At 37.2% G+C, this 21,904-nt stretch overlaps 1 protein-coding gene across 3 annotated transcripts in view; it reads right to left on the bottom strand.

Moving 5' to 3' along the window:
• Window positions 1-21,904, bottom strand: part of pdxdc1 (pyridoxal-dependent decarboxylase domain containing 1) — a 59,482-nt gene that overhangs the window by 5,719 nt on the left and 31,859 nt on the right. For all 3 annotated transcript variants that reach the window (XM_060840435.1, XM_060840436.1, XM_060840437.1), the window contains exons 14-21: window positions 12,462-12,525; window positions 10,616-10,707; window positions 10,341-10,446; window positions 8,953-9,124; window positions 7,062-7,180; window positions 4,880-5,001; window positions 3,932-4,024; window positions 745-841 (exon numbers count right to left, since the gene is read on the bottom strand). In XM_060840435.1, the coding sequence (XP_060696418.1) occupies window positions 745-841; window positions 3,932-4,024; window positions 4,880-5,001; window positions 7,062-7,180; window positions 8,953-9,124; window positions 10,341-10,446; window positions 10,616-10,707; window positions 12,462-12,525 (865 nt within the window). The remainder of the gene's footprint in view (window positions 1-744; window positions 842-3,931; window positions 4,025-4,879; window positions 5,002-7,061; window positions 7,181-8,952; window positions 9,125-10,340; window positions 10,447-10,615; window positions 10,708-12,461; window positions 12,526-21,904) is intronic.

Genomic DNA, 21,904 nt, shown 5'->3' with positions numbered 1-21,904 from the left:
CATGTAGACCAGATCACAGCAAGGACGGCAGATTTCCTTCCCCAAAGAACATCAGTGAACTTGTGATAAATGGTTTCCTAAGCATCCATGTCTTATTCCAGTATGCAAGAAATGATGCCATGGTAGCTCTGTTACAAAACATCATTCATCACAAACAAATATTAGAAAGCTCCAGGTTCAATTACTAATCTGTGCTGAGTTAGCTCATCTCAGACAGATTCACTAATGTGTTGTAGCATCCTGGGAAAAAAAGTGGCTAAGTTTTTCTCTCTCTCGATTTCCAGTAGCTGTTGTGGGAAAGTGCAAGTATACGGAAAGGTCCAGCTGAACTGGAAGGTCCAAATAGCCTCTTAACCCCTGCTGCTTTACCACATGCACGAATAATGGTCAAAGAATATTTTGTTTTGACCAGTTGGAGACTGATGGGTGCAGACTGTACAATATCTTGTAGATGTCAGTTCCCTCAGGAAAGGAACATTGGCAATTAAAGCAAACTAATTTTGAAGTTCAAGAAAAGGGAATCAAATAATGCTTAATCCTCAAAACCCTTATATTCTGTTTTCAGAAGTATTTTAATCATTGGTAAAATCAAAAATCTTTGCTCTGATACCATCATCCACATTTAAGAATTTGTTCACATCCTGTTATAGCAGTGCTGCAATATTTAATGCTTTGAAAAAAAATCTTTCTAATATAATCTTTATGCAGAATAAATCTTTGCATTATGAACAACTGAAATCTTACCTCCTGCCAGACTGAATGATCTTCCTTGAACTGAGCTGTGGACTGGGGATAGCCAGTTAAGTACTGAGCCAACTACAGGAAGCTGTCGTAGAAGTCCCTACAAAGGCAGAATGTGACAAAGAACAATGTGTCCAAATAAAATAACTAATTTGAAACCTTCGTCGTTTAAGTCAGAAGATGACAGTTTACAGTCCAAAAGGTTTATTTGAACTCTCAAGCTTTTGGAGGTCTACTCCTAAGAAGATGGACTTTACCTGATGAAGGATCAGTGCTCCAAAAGCTTGTGATTTCAAATAAACCCGTTGGATTATAACCTGACATCATGTGACTTCTGACTTTGTCCACCCCATTCCGAAACCAGCCTCTCTACATCATTATTTGAAATAGACTTACTTTACTAGTCCATTTGAAGGACAATTTTTGTTATAAACTCCAAAATACTTTTTTCTGAGCACACATCATGGCCTGCCAAAACTGGTAGAAAGTAGAATGAACTTGTGATAAAATACAAGTAAATTCTCAGAACAAATAATGTCTGCAAAGCATTCTGACTGTGGTTACCAGAACCTGTAAGGAGATCATTACCACCTTTACAATGCTCTGAATTCGCGGTCATGATGACCACAAAACTAAATTACTCAAATAAAACTGTGGATACTGTAATTCCAAAATAACAACAAGGTTTTGGAGAAACTCAGCAAGTCTAGCAGCGTCTGTGGAGAGACAGAAACAGACCGAATGTTTGAGTCTGAAATGATATCTTCAAAACAGGGGATTGAAAATGGTGATTCTGAAATTATATGTGGCTTGAAACATTAACTGTTTCTTTCTCCACAGATGCTGCCAGACCGGTTGAGTTTCTCCAGCTTTTTTAAAAAAATTAGGCCATCTTCATCTCACTGAAACCTCAACTGTAATGTGCAATATAATATGGAAACCCAGAGGTTTCTGTAAGTAATCTGATTCTTTTCTAGAATGTGCACCATGGAGGTCGAGATTGCAATTACTTTGCAAACTGACAGTCTTACAGTAATTCTTGCTGTAAAAATACTTGAATAACACTGAAAGCTTGTTAAATTAGTTGTATTTTGGAGATGCTGGTGTTGGACTGGGGTGTACAATGTTAAAAATTACACAACACCAGGTTATTGTCCAACAGTTTATTTGAAAGATTCTAGATTAAAGTTGTGCTGGAAAAGCACAGCAGTTCAGGCAGCATCCAAGAAGTAGGAAAATCGACATTTCGGGCCAAGACCCTTCATCAGGAATAGAGGCAGAGTGCCTGCAGGGTAAAGAGCTAAATTTCCTACTCCTCGGATGCTGCCTGAACTGCTGTGCTTTTCCAGCACCACTAATCTAGAATCTGGTTTCCACCATCTGCTGTCATTGTTTTTACCTAGTTTATTTGGAAGCACTAGCTTTCAGAGCGCTGCTCCTACATCAGGTGGTTATGTCCAAATAAATCTGTTGGACTATAACCTGGTGTTGTGTGATCTTTAACTTTGTTAAATGAGGTGTAACTACATGTTTAGTGTACTAAAGTTAATAATTACTGCTGAATACTCTGGAAAGATCCTTTATTTAAAAAAAAGGACCAAAGATACTGGAAATCTGAAACAAAAACAGAAGTTGCTGGAAAAACTCAGCAAGTCTAGGAACATCTGTGGCGAGAAAGCAAAGTTAACATTTTGGATCCAGTAACCATTCTTCAGCACCTTTTCTATTTTGTCATGCCAAACTTTTCTGTTATGATAGAAATATTCCATGCATCTTATATTTAAAGATGGTTAATATTGATATTTTAGTTTTCAATCAAGATCTAATTATCACCACATTTTGCTACCTGAAATTTTAAACTGGATGTGAAGGATATTAATTTCCTGATTTGCTGCCTAATAATACTTAAGTGTTTGGCTCATTTCTACACTCATTACTGAGCACTCAGAGATACCCTCACTGCAGTGTCATAAAAACATGCCTTCGCCACAGAAGTCATCAGAATTTTGTGGGCAATTTTCTTCAAAATGACAGCAAGAGCTGCTGCACAATTTCAGACTTCAAATCCTAGCCAATTATTATATATCCCCTAATTAAATATACATTTTAATAATAATTTAATAAATGCTGAAGTGAGAGTGATTTCTCTTGTAAAATATCAGAGGGTCAAGCAATTCAATCTATTCCAAACAAGGGCAGATTAGTGTCGATACTTCACCTCCATGCTGTGGTTTTCAGATCCCACTGTAGTAGATTCTGATATAATGCGATGATCCCATTCTCGTGCAATCTCGCGTTATATAAAAAAGATCGAATAACCGCGCCATTTAAATTAATGGGGCTGGAATCACATTATAGCCAATACAGGTAAGGAAAGTTCGCATTCTACAAATAACAGCCTAAATTCTTCAATCGCGTTAAAACCAACTCATGTTGCAAAAACATGCATTTATAGCAGTACAGATCGTATCACAAATTGCATCTGCGAGATGCTGTTTAGTTGAAATTAAGGTGTGTTAGATAATCACTTTATTAGCTGTCAGGTTTTTTTTGCAAACAGGAGTAATGTGTGTTTGAAGCTTGGTTAATGATACCAACTAACCTCAGACAAGTAGCTGTATGTAATTGAACCCAGTCTGGGAGTACCTCTTTTAACTAAATCAAACCTCAGCCCTGAGAAGACAGCAATATTACTTGCATATTGTTGCCCTGCAAGTTACAGATGCTTTGGGAGCATAATGAAAAATGTCAGGGAACTTGGGGCAGCTAAAGAAAAGATGTAATTTGATACCATAATGTTTATCACCATTCCATACTCTGGAACTATACACAATGTTTGCAGCACTGATGAAAGCCAGAATAACTGCATGCCAAGCAATTTCAGTAAACAAAACAAACTGCTGGAAAAACTCAGCAGGCCTGGCAGCATCTGTGGAGAGAAAGCAGAGTTAACGTGTTGGTTTCAGTGATTCTTATTCAGAATTTCAGCAAACATAGTTGGTTTAAAGATTTAACTGAAATGAAACAATTAGTAGCAATAGATTACTAAATGTAAAAACACACAGGTTCAAGTTAAAAAGTGCAATCCTGCATTGTTACTCTTTATTTCTCGTGAACAGTATTTAACATTATCGAGTGATGATTAATACTGATAATGATGTAAACTCAATCTGGAAATATCTAGATTTACCTCTTCAAGGAGTCTAGCTTCATTTGCTTTCTGTAACTGTTGCTCTGCTTCAATAATTCCTTTCCGTACTACTTCAGTCATGTTCTCCAATAACTTTAAACCAAATACAACGAGAGAATTACAGTTGTTAACAATACTACACAATAAAGATTCGAGTAGTTATTTCCACATTTTCAGAAACATTGCAGTGTTTGTTATATGCAAGTACTTTTTATTTAAGCCCATTCAAGCAGCAGTTGCTGTACATAGTAGAATATCTTTGCAGTAGCTCACAGTGAATGGGCCAATTTTAAAATTCTAAAGCAACGTTGTATTGCAGACATGGAAGTCTGTTGCAAGGCTAGCAAGTATTCAGAATCCAGAACTGATTTCTCAGTTGTACCACCACTGTCCTTTGTGCAGCACTTTAAACACCAGCCATGTAAAATAAAACAATGTTTTAATCAGTCTTGACTTCCTCTGACTGAATTCCAAATCTGAGCACAGTACCATTCAGCTGGAGTGCTGAGCAGCAGCTTTACGGTAACATTAAGTTGCTGACTGGTAGAGTATAATCCACAAAGAATAAACAGCCTTGCAAAAAAGGTGAGTAAGCCTGAACTGTACCATAATGGGAAATTGGATATAGTGGCCACATGAGTTACTGGGACTGGATCTGACTACACTTGCAAGCTGCAACTATTCAGCGAGAGGAGACGTATCCCATGTATTAGATATAAATAAAATATTGAGATTTGGTTGGAAGTTGATTAGAATAAGAAAACATACAAATTATTTATCAGAATTTAGTTACTATTAACTGAAAGAAGAGTGTTATGGTACATTTCTATATTAGTCTTAAAAAAACTGACCTTTGGGAGTCATCACTATTTAATATGAAGCTTGGTTTAGAAGTAGAAAATTATCTTTATCAAAATAAAGTTGATTTAAAAGAAGAATACTTCATACCTTTGAACTTTCCTCAATTTCTCTGCCCATGGCTGCAATTGTTTCCACTAGTTCTGGCACATCCAAATTATCAGTTACCATACCGATATAAATGCAATTCTTCTCACCTTCAAACTCAGGCCCTGCAGGTTCAAAATATTAAATAATACATGTTAAACATGGGCTGTACAATTAGCACAGAATAGAACTATAATACTCTTCAAATGCTTTCATTTACTTAAAACGTAACTAATGCTCAAAACCAAAAGATCATAATGTCCACAAATCCTTTCCCATGATTAACAAGAGCAAGTACAACAAATATATTTGATTCAAGATCTTTATTTCTATGTTCCTCTCATTAGTTTGGTACAACATTGCTGAACTGAGGAGTATAATCTAACCTAATAGTAATAGTTCATTTGATGCCCGTGATCCAGTGAAATGTGACAACCCTTGAAGAAAATGCTTGTATTTCCTTTTGAGAAAGTCCCGTAAGTCCTAAATGACACCAAGATCATTCAGACAAAATATGTCTTCAGGCTTCTTAGAAGTGCATATGTAAGCTAAGTTGGTATGGAACTAAAGCAAAGGATAAATAGATAGTGAATTAGATATCTAATTATAGTGGGTCTAAGCAAAGACAAAGAGCCAAATACCTTAATGTAGAACATAACCTTCAGGTGAGGTGACCAGAAAATATTGTTTAAATAAAAGAAGGAAGAAGTTGTAGATTGGACAACTGCCATTGCTTCAGGTTTGCCAGATCCAATCAGACCACATGAGGGGGGTGGGGGAGGGGGCAAAGAGTCTCTGGGAATTCTGTGTCATCAGGACTGTAGAATTATAATTAGAAACAGAAAAAGGCTTTTAAAAAGAGGGGGAAAGAAAAGAAAAAAAGCAAAAAAAAGAAAAAAAATTAATGCAGATGGAAGTAGATGAGCCCCAGGCCAGGTACCTGAACACAGCGCTGCTACTCCAGCGCAATCTTGAGATGGAAGAAAGAATTGTTATGAAACTAGCCAACAAAGTTGCGCAGTGTGATGCTGTTTGGTCTAACAGCATCTGGAAATTTCACATGGCTGCCTTAGAAAACAACTCAAAGGCTAAACCAACAGAGTCAGAAAGTGAGAGATCTTACACAAGAGTCAGAGTGCTTTGGAACTGCATGTGGTACCATGAGTGCAGAGAATGATGAAGGTGCTATTGATTCTCATCAGAAGTATCCAGGTTTTAACAACTATTTAAAGTGAAATTTATCCTTTCATTTGAAGAATCTGTTAAGTAATGTTTGACTTTTTTTGATTTTGGTTTGCTTATCAGATTAAAAGTTTTAAAAGATGAAATCTGTTCTTCATTTATTTTTATTGGCATCACAGTGTGTTTCCTGTCAAATGATCACACCACTACCAGGACAAGCGAATGCTGATGTACGTAGATAGGTATTACGTTACAAGGGAAGGGTTACAATGCTTTACTCTTATTGGTCAATATGATGCTTAGTCTCAAAATCAAAGTACTGCAAATAAATACAAAACTAGATTCAATTCTATGCTGCTGGTTTACACAAGAAGTTAAGAAATGTGAGTGGGAGTAAACATTTCATATAACTTTGGTTGATCTTCTGGCTCATCTTCACTTTCCTGTCTGTTTGCTGTATTCCTCAACTTCCATAGAGATCAAGAATCTATCCATCACATGCCTAAAGTTACTCAAAATCTCAGTAGTATTATATGCAGGAAGTGGTTATTTTGCCTACTCTGTGTGTACTGGCTCTCCCAATGAATGTTTAATTTAAAGCCAATCTCCTAACTTCTCTCTGCACATTATTCTTTTTCAATTAATAATCTAAATCCCTTCTGAATGCCACAATTGAATCCATCTCCACCACATTCTCAGGCTATGCATTTCAGACAGTAATTACTCAGTGTGAAAATGATTTTTCTCATATTCATAGAGTTTACACGACAGGAGGCCATTTGACCCATCATGTCTGTACCACCTCCTGAAAGAGCTACTCCACCAGTCCCATCCTCCGGTACTGTCCTACAGCAGTAGGATGGAGGATAGAAATCCAATGGTGGAGAAAGTCAGATAGACCCATGGCCTTGACTGCACAGTGTAGTGTGGTGTGGTGTGGTGTGGTACATTTGTGCTAACTTGTTTTACACATTTCGCCCTGGAGGAAGAATCACTTTCTGACCTGTTGAGAATATCAGGTCTGAGTCAAGTTCCTTCAATTTCTTTAGCAATCCGGTAGTGATTTTCTCCATTGCTAGTAGTTGCTTTTCTGGGTCAGGTCCTTCACTGCTAGCTTCATACCTGCAGATAATGGAGAGAGTTCAGTGTTATAATGTCAAACCAGCTGTGGAGAAGCAACAAAGCAGATGTCAAACCCATCAGTCCATCTTTATGCTGGAAGCAGAATGAAAGTTAGGGACGGTACAAAATACTTTCTTCTGCATCCCAATCACTCAAACAAATGATTAATTGGCATATTATATTTCTCACCCAGCCACCTATCAAAGTTGGGTCCCCATGAGGCCACTATTGAGGAAGAGCCTTGTGCATTCCTGAATGGTTCTATTCAATAATGGAGCTACAATTCTTCATCAGTGTCAAGCCATTTAGGAGTCATCCATCCAGGCTAAACTAAACAATGTAGAGCAGACCTGAAGATCATACTCTTAAAGTGAAGAGGACATGTCTTCATGATTGAAGAGATTTTCAATTGGAAGGGATAATTATGAACAGTAAGCTGGTAGATAATAAACATAAAAATGGGTGAGTGTTATCTTTTGAGAGTTTATTATTAATACAGAGCACAAACTGTAGATATTATAAATGCAATAATGCCCAAAAAAGCTTTTTAAAGTTAACCAGAGGAAGAGGAATGTTTGATATTTATTTATTCATGTAGAAATAAAAGCTTCTTCTGTTATTTGAATTAATTAATTGTTGGAAAGAACACGTGAATGTTGAGGCCAATGTTGTACTTCAAATTGATTATAAGCTAAAAAGCAGTTACCTAAGTAGCACTATAGCTGTAGTTTGCGCTGTGTTCACTATGTTTATTTTACTACTTTGAATCTACAGTAAGAGAGTTTAGAACCAAGAACAACTGCTGACAATTTAGTTGTGTCAAAATGTGTGAAATCAATTGCAGCGAGGGATAGAAAGAGGATACTTCAATGCCATAAGTTTCAATTCTTTATTTAAAAATTATGTTTATTAGAAAAAAGTGAAAGTTTGTAGTTTTGTTCATTTTAGTTAATGGATTTCTTTTTAAACGTTAGTGCTCCCTGGTCTGACCCTACCATTCATTTTAGTTCTATACTTCACCGTTCCTTTCACTCCATCTGTTGTTTCAGACATTAATTTCTTCTGCCCTCTACCTTTCCCCAAATCTTTCCTTTTGTTCTTGATTTTGTTCAGTGGGTGTGGAAATGACTGGCTATGCTAGATCTATTACCTATCCCTAATTGTTAAGATGACCCACAGAAATGTGGTTGACTACGTAGGCCAGACCAGGCAAGAACAGCAGATTTCCTACCCCAGAGGACATTATCAAGCAGCTGGATTTTTATGACAATTGACAATGTTACATGGTCACTACCAGGTTGCTTTATCAATCTTATGAAAAGTCACCACCTGTTAAGATGGGATTTGAACCCATATCCCAGAGAACATTGGCTTGAGGTTCTGGTTGTGACACTATCACCCCCCTTCCTCCAGCCCAAGTGCCACACCCCTTTAAACAGCATAAAACCCAGCACATTTCAGACCCAACTTCAGTTCCAAGCAGTCATATTTGACTCTTTTACTGTGTCTATCTCCACATATGCTGCCAAACCGTAGCATTTCCTGCAATTTTGTTTTTATTTCAAAATTGCACCATCCATAATACTTTGCTTTAATCTCTATTTGGGTGTTCAAATAAAATGGATCCTTCCTGTCATTAATATTGTATAAATTATATACTTTTTTTAAATTGTTCTCGGTCCATAACTTGGGATTATGCACATTGTATTTATTCTTGCCAAAACTATGCATGCTTTCTCACTTCTTCCAGAAACATATTTTGAAAGACCTACCGTACAGCACCTAATCCAGGCCAGTTCAGATCTTCGATATATGTCAGGCCAGCTGTCCGGTAAACTTCCTGCTTAAATTCTTCACGAAGCTGTAAGGTGCTAATTAGAATGGGAATCTTTGCTTTCAGACATTCAGCCAACTGGTCCACATGTTCTGGCGTGGTGTTCAAGACTAAATAAATAAAGTGAAATGCTCTTTTAGAAATTCTTACTCCAGGATAGTCAGCAGCCATGGATGACAGAGTAACCTGAGACCTCAAGGTAAAACTTGGAAATGAGGTGTACATTATTAGAAAATTATTGTCTGTTTTACACTTAAGTCAAAAATAGCATATTTACAATGCTATAGTGCGCTAAGTTTGACAGCTATATTGGTCTGTCATTTCATTTTATAAGACCTTTTTCTATAAAAAAAGGGACAGTTTAAGATAAATATATCAAGCAATATGGATAAACAAATTTTCTACTGAAGGGGACACTTTGATGCAGGAATTGTTTCATTGATAAATGCCACCAGAAGTTCAACATAACTTTAGCCCTGGTTATAGAGAGTAGCAGAAAAGTCGAAGAGAAATATACATGGGATTTGTGGCCATTCTTTGCTCAAAACCAGATAATTTCCATGTGCAAGATCAGCATTAGGGTTGTTAGAGTTCTTGCAGAGCATATATGGTCCCCTCCTATATACACAGTATATTGCAGGCTAGTGAAATCCATATCACAAGAAATATGTGCAGGAATAGATCATATGGCCTGTTCAACACCCTTTCAATATGGTCAAATATCTTGGGCTTCAATTCTGTATTCCCACCTGTCCCCATGTCCCTCAATTTCCTGAGACACCAAACCCTGCCTAGCACAGTCTTAATGGTATTGAATAATGGAACCCTTACAGGTGTCTGGGGCAGAGTGCTCTAAAGACTTGCAACGTTTGAGTGACGAAGTTGTGCATCATCTCACTGCTAAATGATGATTTGCTCCTTATCCTCAGCCACACCTGAAATTTTGATTTTCTGACCAGCAACAGCAGAGTCTAAACTATCCAGTCCCTTCAGAATCTTATACAGTTCAATGAGGTCACCTTTCATTCTTCTAATCTCTAAAGAATATTGACCCAAATAACTGGAGGGTAGGAGGCTGGACACTATCCAAACACAATGCTGTGCTCTTGCTTTCATTTTCTACTGAGTTCAAACAAATTAATGCTTATAAAAATCCTCCCCAAAGGCACAGCTTTCAGGTCCATTTATCACAGGGAAAAAAATATAACAGCAGCCCAGAGCCTTACACTAACCAGAGTATAATAACATGGATAAATAATTACACAATGAAGACAGATCCTTTATTGCAAAATGTAAACAATATAAATATTTAAGTTATTTACTTACCTGCTGCTGTCATCAATGGACTAAACCGTATACACACTCCCTCATCTTCCAATTCGACAACATCCACCCCACTGGTTGGAACCAACTGTCCTAGCTGTTCTCCTAACTGTTGACAGAAACACAGGATAAGATTTCATCACCAACTATAAGATAATTCACTGGCTACTAACTCATTTTGAACCTCAATATTTTAGATTATTCATACAGACACAATTTAACTTTTGATAATGCATCTGCAAATCTAACAAAACATGAACTCCCCATTAAATTCTTACCCAGCGATTCAGGGCATCATCAATTTCTCTCTCATTGCTGTCCTTTGTGGATTCCTGAACTGCAGCAGTTTGGTACTGAGCTCCATCTAGAGCTGAAAAGGTTCACAGAAAAATTACAACAGGTCAAGCCACAAAAATGCTGCACGTGTTGTTTTGGTTTTGTCAATTTTTTCTCCGCCTTGCCCGAAGATGTTGCTTCTACAGGTGACATTTACTCTTTGGTACCCAAAAGATCTGGCCAAGGGAAAAAGAATAGAAAGAGACATCACCTGTGATTATCCAATGTCTATGTATATCATTTCCAGTAGGCACTATGGATAGTAAGGAGAAGGGGCCAAATGTCACCCGACTACCACCCTTCCAAAACCAGCCAAAAATGATTATCAAATCTGGACTGGTGGCCAGTGGAATTTGGGGAAATCGAATTTATAGAATAGGATAAATGGAGGAGATTGCTGGGACTCTGACATTAAATGTTAAATCCTCCCTGGCAAAAGGAGAGGTGTTAGAGGACTGGAGAATAAATAATAATATAAACTTAGCCAACAAGGTGGTAGAGATAAACCAGGAGATTACAAGTTAGTTAGTCTAATATCAGTGGTAGGGAATGTACTGGAAAAAAAAATTGAATGGACAAAATAAATATAATCCTTGGAATGGCAAGGATTAATTAAGGATCATTAGCACAGCTTTGTTACGGGAAGATCACTAATGAAGTTTGATTCAAATTTTTCAAGAAGGTGAGTGAGAGTTGAGAGTAGTATAGTTAATATAATCTGTATGGACTTCATTTGGGCTTTTTACAAGGTCTTACATGGAAGGCTAGTCAAAAAAATAAGTCCCTATGGGTTGGGATTCAGAGTAATTTGGCAAATTGGATTAAGAATGAGCTTAGTGACAGCAGACAGAGGGTGACGGTTAAAGAGTGCTTTTGGGACTGGACAGGGTGTGATACTGGGTCCCTTGCTGTTAGCAGTGTACATTAATGATCTAGATCAGTTAGCCTGCAGATGATCCGAAAATTGGTGATGGAGGAAAGCCTTAAATTACAGGACAATATCAAGCAGCTGGTCAGATGGGCTGAACAATGGCAAATTTATTTAAACCTGAGAAGTTTGAGGTTGTATATTTTAGGAGAGCTAACAAGGCAAAGGAGTACAAGATAACTGCTCAGCCTCAGGAAGTACAGAGGGCCTTCGTATGCATGTCCATTGATCCTTGAAGGTAGCAGGACAAGTGGATAAACTGGTTAAGAAAGCATATAGAATAGTTGCCTTTATTAGTCAAGGAACTGAACACAAGATCAAAGTGGTTATGATGGAATGTTTTAAAACATTAATTAGATCATAGCTGGAATATTGTGTGCAGTTTTGGTGCACTAGAAAGGGAGCTGAAGAGTGTGACCAAGGCTGGAATGTTGCAGCTCTGAAGAGAGACTCGATAAGCTGGGCTTATTTTCCTCAGAGCAGAAAACATTCAAAGGAGAACATGTTTGAGATATACAAAATTATTAGGGTAGAGCAGCCAACAACCAAGGGACACAGATGTAAGTTAGGGATCGGGGGTTGAGAGCAACTTGAGGAAGATGCTTTTCACTCAGAGGATGGAGGTATCTGGAATTCACTGCCTGAAAGGATGGTAGAGACAGGAAACCTACATTTTAGTAGTACTATATTTAGGTGAACATGGTAAATGCCATTACATAAAAGGTTACAGGTAAATGGGATTGGAGTTGATGGGTGTTTGATAACTGATGCAGAATCAATGGGCCAGAGAGCTTTTTTCTTGTGCTGTAAATCTCTACAACTCAATAATAAATAAGTTTTAATGAATTAGGCTTTTTTACCTGATTTTTGGTGGTCCTGGATGAATCTGAACACTACCACTGGAGAATTAAATTCATCTTCAACCTTATAATAATAATAAAAACAGATATTAGGGGTCCTCTTTTAAATGAAGGATTTTAAAAAAATAATTAATTAATTTATGGGCTCAAGTATTGAATTCAAACAAAATTGCAGCAACGAGTCACACTCCCAACATGCTTCAAATGACATTTAATCTGACCACTGATTAAAGCAGAATTTTTATTTTCTAGCATGTTGCTGATTGTAGGAAAGTTCTTCTGCTAAACATACTAGATTCAGTCTTAGACTTCAAATCAAAAGATGGAAGAGCCCATAAACCATTTCATTCTACGAGATTCTTATCTTACTGTTAGTGCCCATTTCAAACAGAGAAATCATTTAACATTCAAACCAGTTATAAAAAGCCTTTGACATTTTCCATTTTGGCAATAACATTCCCAGTGAAAAGTTAAAAGATTGAAAGCAGCAGAAAATGGCAAATCAGAATCCAGATAAAGATGCTTTATCCAAATATATTCCCTAACGAACAAAATATAATGCAGTCTTATGGAAACATAACATACATGTGCAAAGCCCTTATCTATAAATGTCTTTAATGTTTACCACTCTAAGCAGAACATACAATAGAGCTAACCTTGTAATCATAACCAGATACTGGATGTCAGTCAGGTAGTAAGTATAACTGAAAATGTTTACTCACTGAGCAAGCACTTTTATTGAAGGAAGGAAAGGAAAAGAAAATTGGCAAGAAAATGCTTTAAAAATAAGCAGAAATTAAGTCAAAAGTCTAGGAAAGAAAGATGAAACCAAAAGGAGGGGCAGCACATAAGATTTTTTAAATTAAGTTTTGTTTTAAAAAAGAATTAGTTTTACAGTATTAAATATCAAATTTATCATTTTCATCCCTTGCATCCATTTCACCTTTGACATCTTAGATCTAACTTTATTTCCCTCTCTCGTTAATCAGACTAAATCACAGCGCAAAATCCCTGTGGCCAAAATGATCAAAGAAGGAGCTTCAAACGCACATTCTACGTATCAACACAACCACTTATTTCCAGCTCCACAAAACTGCCTCACTACTTCACCTCCTCACCATGACTAGGCTTCATTTTCAGTCTATTTTTCTACAGAAACTCTCGAGTTGCTGAATCTAAGTTGTATTAGTCTTGGCCTGCACTAATCGTCAACATTGCTTTTCACACCCATCCTCAAAAATCTGCACTGGCTTGCTTTCCCCCAGTGCAATACGGTGAAAACTCAGCTTAATTGTTTCCAGGCTTTTCAAAGCCCCATCATTGCAATATTCTCCATCCTTATACTCTTCCCTTCCTGATACACATTTTAAGTCATTCTCTGCCTGTTTTCACATTCAATTCCTTTACCCAATACTGTGGAAACTCTTCTTTAACCATGATGTTTCAAACATGCCCCAAAATCCAGAATTCAACTCAACCATCATTCCCTCTCTCCATGGCTGATCCTGCAAATTACCTACTTGCAATTTGGGTGCGATTATCAAGTGTGCCCAAAAATTCATGCCACTTGACAGGATGTTTGTTTCCCTGCACTAGGCCATTTACAGGATAAGAGTTTCTCAGGTAACCTGAGTGCCAGGTAGACAATAAAAGGATCAAATGGCTTACTGGCAGAGGATGACAGGAACTTTCTGGTCAGTACCAGAAGGTGTTGGCGCTAAGTTAGATGCCTGATCCTTGATTTGATTTAATATTGTCACATTTACTGAGATACAGTGAAAAGTATTGTTTTGCATGCTAACCAAATAAAACATACCCTACATACGTTCTTCAGAATGCAGAATATAGGGCAACAGCTACAGAGAAGGTGCAGACAAAATCAATTCTATTTTAGGAGAGGATTGTTCATATGTCTGATAATAGTGGGAAGAAGTTGTTCCTAAATCTGTTGAAACTTTTGTAACTTCTACCTGATGGAAGAGAATAGAACTGGGGTGGGAGGGTGTCTATAATTATGTTTGTTAATTTCCCGAACCAATGGGAAGTATAGACCAAGTCAATGGAGTGCCAATATCTCAGTAATAAACAGGTGAGCCAGTTTCTCAGGCAGATGATGATCCCCTCCTGGCCTGACTAGACTTGCAGGGGCAGTGTGTGATCTCCACAATGGTGAACCCACTGTTGATTCCATTCTTAGATCTCAAAGTTTATCATTCATGGAATGTGGGTATCAATTATCCACCCCAGTTGCCCTCAACAAGATGGCAGTGATCTATCTTTCTGGATTACTGCGGTTAATCATTTGTAGGCCGATTCAATAGTTGTCTGGAGGGGAATTCCAGAATTTTGTCTCAGCTACAGTAGAGAAATGACAAAATATCTTTAAGTCAGGATAATGACTGGCTTGATGGGAAACCTCTAGGTCATGATGTTCCCTTTGTTACTGCTAGGTGGTAGTCGTCGTGAGTTTGGAAGGTGCTGTCCAAGGAGACAAGTGAATTTCTATAGTGCACTCCGCTGCTCCTGAACGTGACTGATGGAGACAGTGATTGCTTGTGGGTGTGGTGCCAATCAAGGGGGGAGTATTCCATCACACTCCCGCCTTGTGCCTTGCCAGGTGGACAGGCTTGGGGAGTCAGGAGGTGAAATACACAGCACAGGATTCCTAGATTCTAATCTGCTCTTGAAGCCACAGTACTTTAGATTCTTTTATTAGGATTCCCTCTTATTAAAGATGGTCACTGGGTAAGGTGCAAATGTTACCTCACACCTGTCAGCCCACGTCTCAATATTATCCAGATCTCGCTGCATTTCAACGACGACTGTTTCAGCAAGTTGGACAGGGGATTCCTTAAGATGGTGACACTTCTCCTCCTATCTATAAAAGCATCTCCTTTGTTCCCCCTTCAGTGCTATCACACTGGCCATTGCTTTGGCTTACTGTACTGTTGCTATGCTTCCATTAGATCTCACTCTAACATTTAAAAGTGCTAAAATATAATAGTTAAGTTTAAAATATTACACAAATTTATTTTGTATTAATATGCACAAGAACGTACACAGGCACAAGGTGTTGCTACAGCTACTCATTTACACTCTTTCACTAAATTCCTCAAATTGCCACATCTAACCTAATCCTTAGCAGAGTGTTTCTTCTGGGATTTCTTGCCACTGTGGAGTCTAATTCATCTATTTGTTGGTTACTTCTCAGACTTTCAAATATCTTTGGTGTGAACAAATACGGCTCACAATATTCTGGATAATTATCCTTGAAATTTGAATTCCTCAGTGCACACATTTTAAAGGTAGCTGTCAGTCATATACAAATTGAGTCAGTGTTAAATTTGAATCACTCCTTTCTCTAGCTGGTGATTGATTTAACTTGCCATTCTGCATTGTACTGGGACAGGCTCTGCATAGGAGTTAATTTTTAAATTACATGTGCATGGTGTTTGGATTTAAAAGAATGGTAACTACCAAAAATATGACAAAAAATAAATGACAAACTCTGGAGGCATCTCTATCATAGTTTAAGATCTTGCAGCATGTCATCATTATCTCGGTACAGTGAGCTATTCCATAATTTGGCAATTATAATAGAGCTGATATTTAAATAGATGCAGTTAATTCTGTTTTGCTCAAGAATTCAATAGAACAGAAACACGTTCAGCAGCAGCCAATATAGAAATTGCAAATAAAATGGAACTGTTAGAAAATGTCAGAATTCTGTAAAAGAAATCCTCTTTAATAGGTGGTTACATACCTGACCTGCAGATTCTTAACACCATCCACATTTAGGTGAATTACTGTGGACTTTTGATCACACCAGTGGCAGACAGTTCTAACAGTTCGCCATCAGACTAAATGTTTATTAACTCTGATTATATTTTAGCTTGCACGCATTTCCAAAATGCAGAGTACAGATCATTGAAAGCTACAAAGCAATTGAAAAATGAACTTTCTGCACAAATTCCAATTCCCATTTTTGATTAGAAGATTATATGGCATTTCTCAAGAGTGTTTAACTTTACAATTTTTTTCCCCAGAAAGGCAACGGGTTAATTGCACTTAAAAGATTTTAATTGTATTTGTAATTTTTTAAACCTGTACTATCAATTCAGATAAATGTGTAAGCAAGTAAAAATTGTTTAATACAACACACAGAATGTTTTTTGGCATGTCAAAGGCCTTTCATCATCATGCAATGACTAAAGATTTTTTCATCTTTATCAAACTCATTTCCTTTTACTACAAATAAAATGAAGATCCTATCACATGCACATTACGTCATGCACATGCAGTATTCTATCATACATGGATTTATTTGATTGATACAGGACATGAAATAAGCATTCAGAGGCATGTGTTGTTTGTTCGCTGAAGAAAAGCCACTGGGGAATATTTGCACATGGTCCATTTAAAGTCCAAACAATTCTCTAACAGAGTGAGAAAATATTATTCTGTGTGAAATTGCAAAATCAAACACTTATATAACTTTTTGCAAGGTTTGTAGCTCAGGTTGAGTATACAAACTTATACTTAAACTACTCTCACAAAAATATTATTTCGTACCATTGGTTAGAAAGCTGTTTAGCAAATTACTATACATAAAGTACTGGGATTGTAACAAATTCTGTGCGTGTATAGAAAGCACTTATACAATTTCAATATAAACTTAATGCAGTTGTATACTGGAAGGACAACAAAAGGTGGGGCTACCGAACCCCAATCAGACAATGAAGAAATCACAAAGCAGCAGCAGCAAAAAATTTAACTACAGGGCTGTGAGAACACTTAAATGTATTGCAACGACATTTCTTTTGTAAAATGTTAATAAAAGTGAGTAAAACACTAAGCTTGTAAGTATCTGGCAACACGGTAGGTACAGTAACCTCAGACATTTTTTCCTTAGTGGTTAATCAGGTTTCCAAATTCCACATGGATATACAGGCTGCAATGTCTTACTAAGCCTTAACAGATAGATGATCAAGAAATCACAAGAAAAAAAAATGTAAATATGATAACAAACAAGAATGAAATCAGCTCCAGATTACTTTGAAATTTCCTAATGTTTTTACACTCATCAAGGTGAGGGATGTTCATCTTTGGGAATAAAATGGCAAGTACTCCCAGATCGGCTATCAGAATGAAACACTATCCACTATATCCAAACATGCCTCAGCCCCAACGTCAGCGATGCAATCCTACACCACCAATGTGACATTTCTTTTCCACTTCTCAAAGTAGTGCCTGCTATGGCCTTCTGGTGAGACTACCAGCTAATTCTGAATTAGACTAATATTCACTCAATTTAATATTAAGTCATCCAAACTCATCCTACACGCAAAGGATACTTCGACCGTTCGATCTTGTATGTTTTGAACCAAACGGCCAGTGATAAACCTACTGGGCTGCCCTGTTTTCCAACGCTGTTAATCTACAAAGTGGAGCTAGGGACTTCTTTGTTTTTTGTCAATTTGCAATTGTCCTGACAATCAACTGATGGCTGTCTTTGCCTCATTATTCTCACTAACACATAGCAACAGATTCTAACCAAAACAGCCCCTTGCCATATTCATACTAATATTCTGAAGCACAGTCATGTTTTACCCAACTTTTAACTTAGTTTCTCTCCTCACATATGAAACCAGACCTGCTGAGTATCTTCAGCGTTTTGTTTTTATTTCAGATTTTGCTTCTGTTATCTACTAATTTAGTTACAATAATTAAATATTAGACTGTTTAACTATATTAAACTGTCAATATGTTCGTAGTTGGAAGCATACTGAAGTGAGAAAATTGGACATTGAATGGATCACGTTACTTCTTTAGCTTGCACACAGATTGAAGCAAAATATAAATTAAAGTTTCAAAAGAAACAGATGCAAGTTAGCAATGAATAGATTAGCAAGCATCACGTTCTCCCACCTACAATTGCCAAAAGAATATTCCCCAAGATATTCCCTACAGACTTCCCAGTAAATGTCAATTCCTTGGGTTTGGTGATTACCTCCTGGAAGGATTCAGTAAGATCAGTCTTGTTACAAAGTTCATAATTAAAGATCATTTTTTAAAATTGCTCATCAATTGTCAAATAATTAGAACAAATTTTGAAAAATGTGGATGTGTTTTCACCAAAGCCAACTATATCATCTTTCCCAAAGTAAAAGTTATTTTCCTTAAACCAGACTCCATTGCCTGGTGCAATATTTGGCCAAATCAGCCCCAGTCCTCTGATCATGCTGCCCTGTGAGAGCATATTGAGGGGTATGTATCCTGTAACTTCCTCCCCATATCCTGAATCTCTTGTTCTACAAAAAAAAATTAAATTTCACTGATCACTTAGAATCATAAAACCCCTACAGTGTGGAAACAGGCCATTTGGCCCATCAAGTCCACACCGACCCTCTGAAGAGCATCCCACCCTGACCCACCCCCTGAAACCCTGCATTTCACACAGCTCATGCACCTAGCCTGCACATCCTTGGACACTATAGCCAATGTGACTGAAGGTGGATTCAAACGAAGGTCCCTGGCACTGAGGCAGCAGTGCTAACCACGGAGCCACTGTGCTGCCCCTTCAGTGGTCCAAGAGACATCTGAAAATAACGATGAGATCCTATTCTGATAGTTAAGGCAAAACATTTGGAAATTGAACTGAACAGTGAAAGGCAACATTTGTAGATGTAATAGTGGTTTCCAGCACACGAACCTATTTGCAGTCCCTCCTACAAATTTCACATTCTTGGTTTAATTCCACTACTCTTCCAGTCACGGTCTTAAACTTGCAACTATAGCCTCTTATTTAACCTCTGATAGCAGACAAATGTTTCCCACTTCCACATCTAGAAGATTACTTTTGTCTATCGCTTGTTCACTCAATAGCTGCAGATAGCTATTATCCATGCCTTTGGTATCTTAAGACCTGACTATTTAAATACACTTACTGTCAGCCTTTCATCCATAAACTTCAACTCAACTAATCTGCTGCTTCCCATCTCCTCAGCAGCATGCACTCACCAGCATGGATTTTGCTGACCTATGTCCCCAGTGTAAAGTGCTAAGTTAAAACCCACCACCAGGTTATAGTCCAACAGGTTCATTTGGAAGCATTAGCTTTTGGAGCGCTGCTCCTTCATCAGGTGGTTGGGGCACAGACAGCCCTCACACAGGACACCTCACACCTTCAATGCATTATCTGGGCCAACATAGCACCTATTGTTAAAGTTCACTTGAGAATGTAACTTTAAGAAAGTTCTGTGATTTACATATGAAAGAACTGAAACCAACATGGTCATTCTAAAATATGAGGCGCTTAACAAGCAATCCAGATCTTTTTCAATACATAATTTCAGTTACATCACACTGTAAACTTTTGTTATAAATTCTGTCTTATATCTTATACTCCACAACCACCTGATGAAGGAGCAGCACTCTGAAAGGTAATGCTTCCAAATAAACCCGTTGGACTATAACCTGGTGTTGTGTGATTTTTAAACTTTGTACACCCCAGTCCAACACCAGCATCTCCAAATCATAATGTAAAGTGCTAAGCTCTATGTCCATATTTCCTTAAGGCCTTGCCTCTCCCCTCTTCGGTAACTTTCTCTAGCCTGTAAACTCTCTGTCAACACTGTGTGCCCAACTCCAGACTGTTGTGCTTTCCCTACTCATTAACAGCCACACATCTCTTTTTTTCAAAAAACCCTCTTTTTCACTTTCTCTTTTGATCAAAGCATTTGGTTACTCTTCCCAATATCTTCATTGATTCAGAATCAATTGTGATTAGAAAATGCTTGTAATTTCTTTGAGGATGCTCTACAATTTTAAAGTACATTGTTGCAGTTGACATGTAGAAAAGAATCCAGAGGTATCAGATAAAGTTGTTTATTCACCTTGTTTCAAATAGTTAAAACTGGATACTCAAAAACGTGCATTTATCATTTTAAGGGAATAATTACAGTTTACACAGACAAAAAATTAGAATTAGGTTTATTGTCATGTACTCAATACATGAGTACAGCAAAAAGTGTACAAAGTCATCATTTCAAAGATACCTCGGTACAAAATTAATTAAAAGTATTAATTAAAAAATGAAGAAATAAATTTAAAAGGTCAGCATTACAGTCCTTATAAAGCTAGGTACAAGTTACCTTAGTACAAAATCTTAGGTATGAATTAGAAAATTAAAGAAAAAAAGAAATAAAAGTTCAGCGTTACAATCCTCAAGTTCTTTAAAAAAAAAAGAGGCTGGCAAATAATATGTCAGATTCATTTTCAAATTTGACAAGAAATGTCTAAAAAAAGTTTGCTTTAAATAAGCTACGAAGATATATTCCAGCTTCCAAATAGCAGAAAGCCAAAGTTATGGCAGGAGCTTAGAACCACATCCACAAATCTCAAAACAGCAAAACAATGAAAGTATTCTGCATATGCCCTTTATGATTTCAAAACATTTAAAACATACAGCAATGATGTGCTCGTGACCATAAATATCCTTGCACACACTGCAGTAATATATGAACTTTCCTTCCGAGTTAGTGCCTACATTGTTCATAGATAGGAAGGATTACATGTAATAGAATTAACAGATCACTAAAAAGCTACTGGAAAAAAGTTTTCATTAATGCATTACTGAGCAAATGAGTTTTTTGAAAAATCATTTATTCATTTAATTTTCATTAAAATAATTAATATTAATAAACATTTCAAATTACAATCAATGAAATTAGACTTGAGAAACATTGCATTGCAAAGACAAAATTGAAAAAGATTATATTTAAAGAGAACACCCTCTCTCTGGCCATCAGAGTGTACACTACTATTTGGAACAATACACTCCAACTTACAAAAACAAATGTGAGAGTAGCTTTCTTAAACCAAAAGTACTATTTCCACACAAAATCCTGCAAATTATTTTAAAACTAAATACATTTTATAAACAAGGAATTATGAGGGCTAAAAGAGACCATGTCTTTGGCCAGTAGGAATAAGGAGATTCCCAAGGCAGAAGAGTAAAGGTCCACTCAAGGATAAAGGGTAGGGCTGCTCATGTGCGAAGGAGGGAATTAACACATGCAGGCAGAGGTTGTATGGAAAACTATTAAAATAGGTAGGTCCCCAGGGCCTGATGGGATCTATCCCAGAATACCGAGGGAGGCAAAGGGGCGAGATTGTTAGGGCCTTGACAGAGATCTTTGTATCCTCTTTAGTCACAGGTGGGATCCCAGAAGACTAGAAAATAGCCTGTGTCATTTCTCCATTTAAGAAAAGCATCAGGGATAATCAAGGAAATTACAGGGTGGATAGCCTTACATCAGTAATAGAAAAATTATCAGAGAATATTCTTAGGGACAGGAAATACTCACATTTGGAAAATAATGGACTTATTAGGGCTAGTCAGCATGGCTTCGTGCAGGAAGGTCTTTCCCAAACATTTGACA

This window comes from Hemiscyllium ocellatum, chromosome 20, assembly GCF_020745735.1.
Source record: "Hemiscyllium ocellatum isolate sHemOce1 chromosome 20, sHemOce1.pat.X.cur, whole genome shotgun sequence".
Classification (NCBI taxonomy): Eukaryota; Metazoa; Chordata; class Chondrichthyes; order Orectolobiformes; family Hemiscylliidae; genus Hemiscyllium; species Hemiscyllium ocellatum.
The sequence above is the reverse complement of the archived record's forward strand: the minus strand, read 5'-3'. Positions and strand labels throughout refer to the sequence as shown.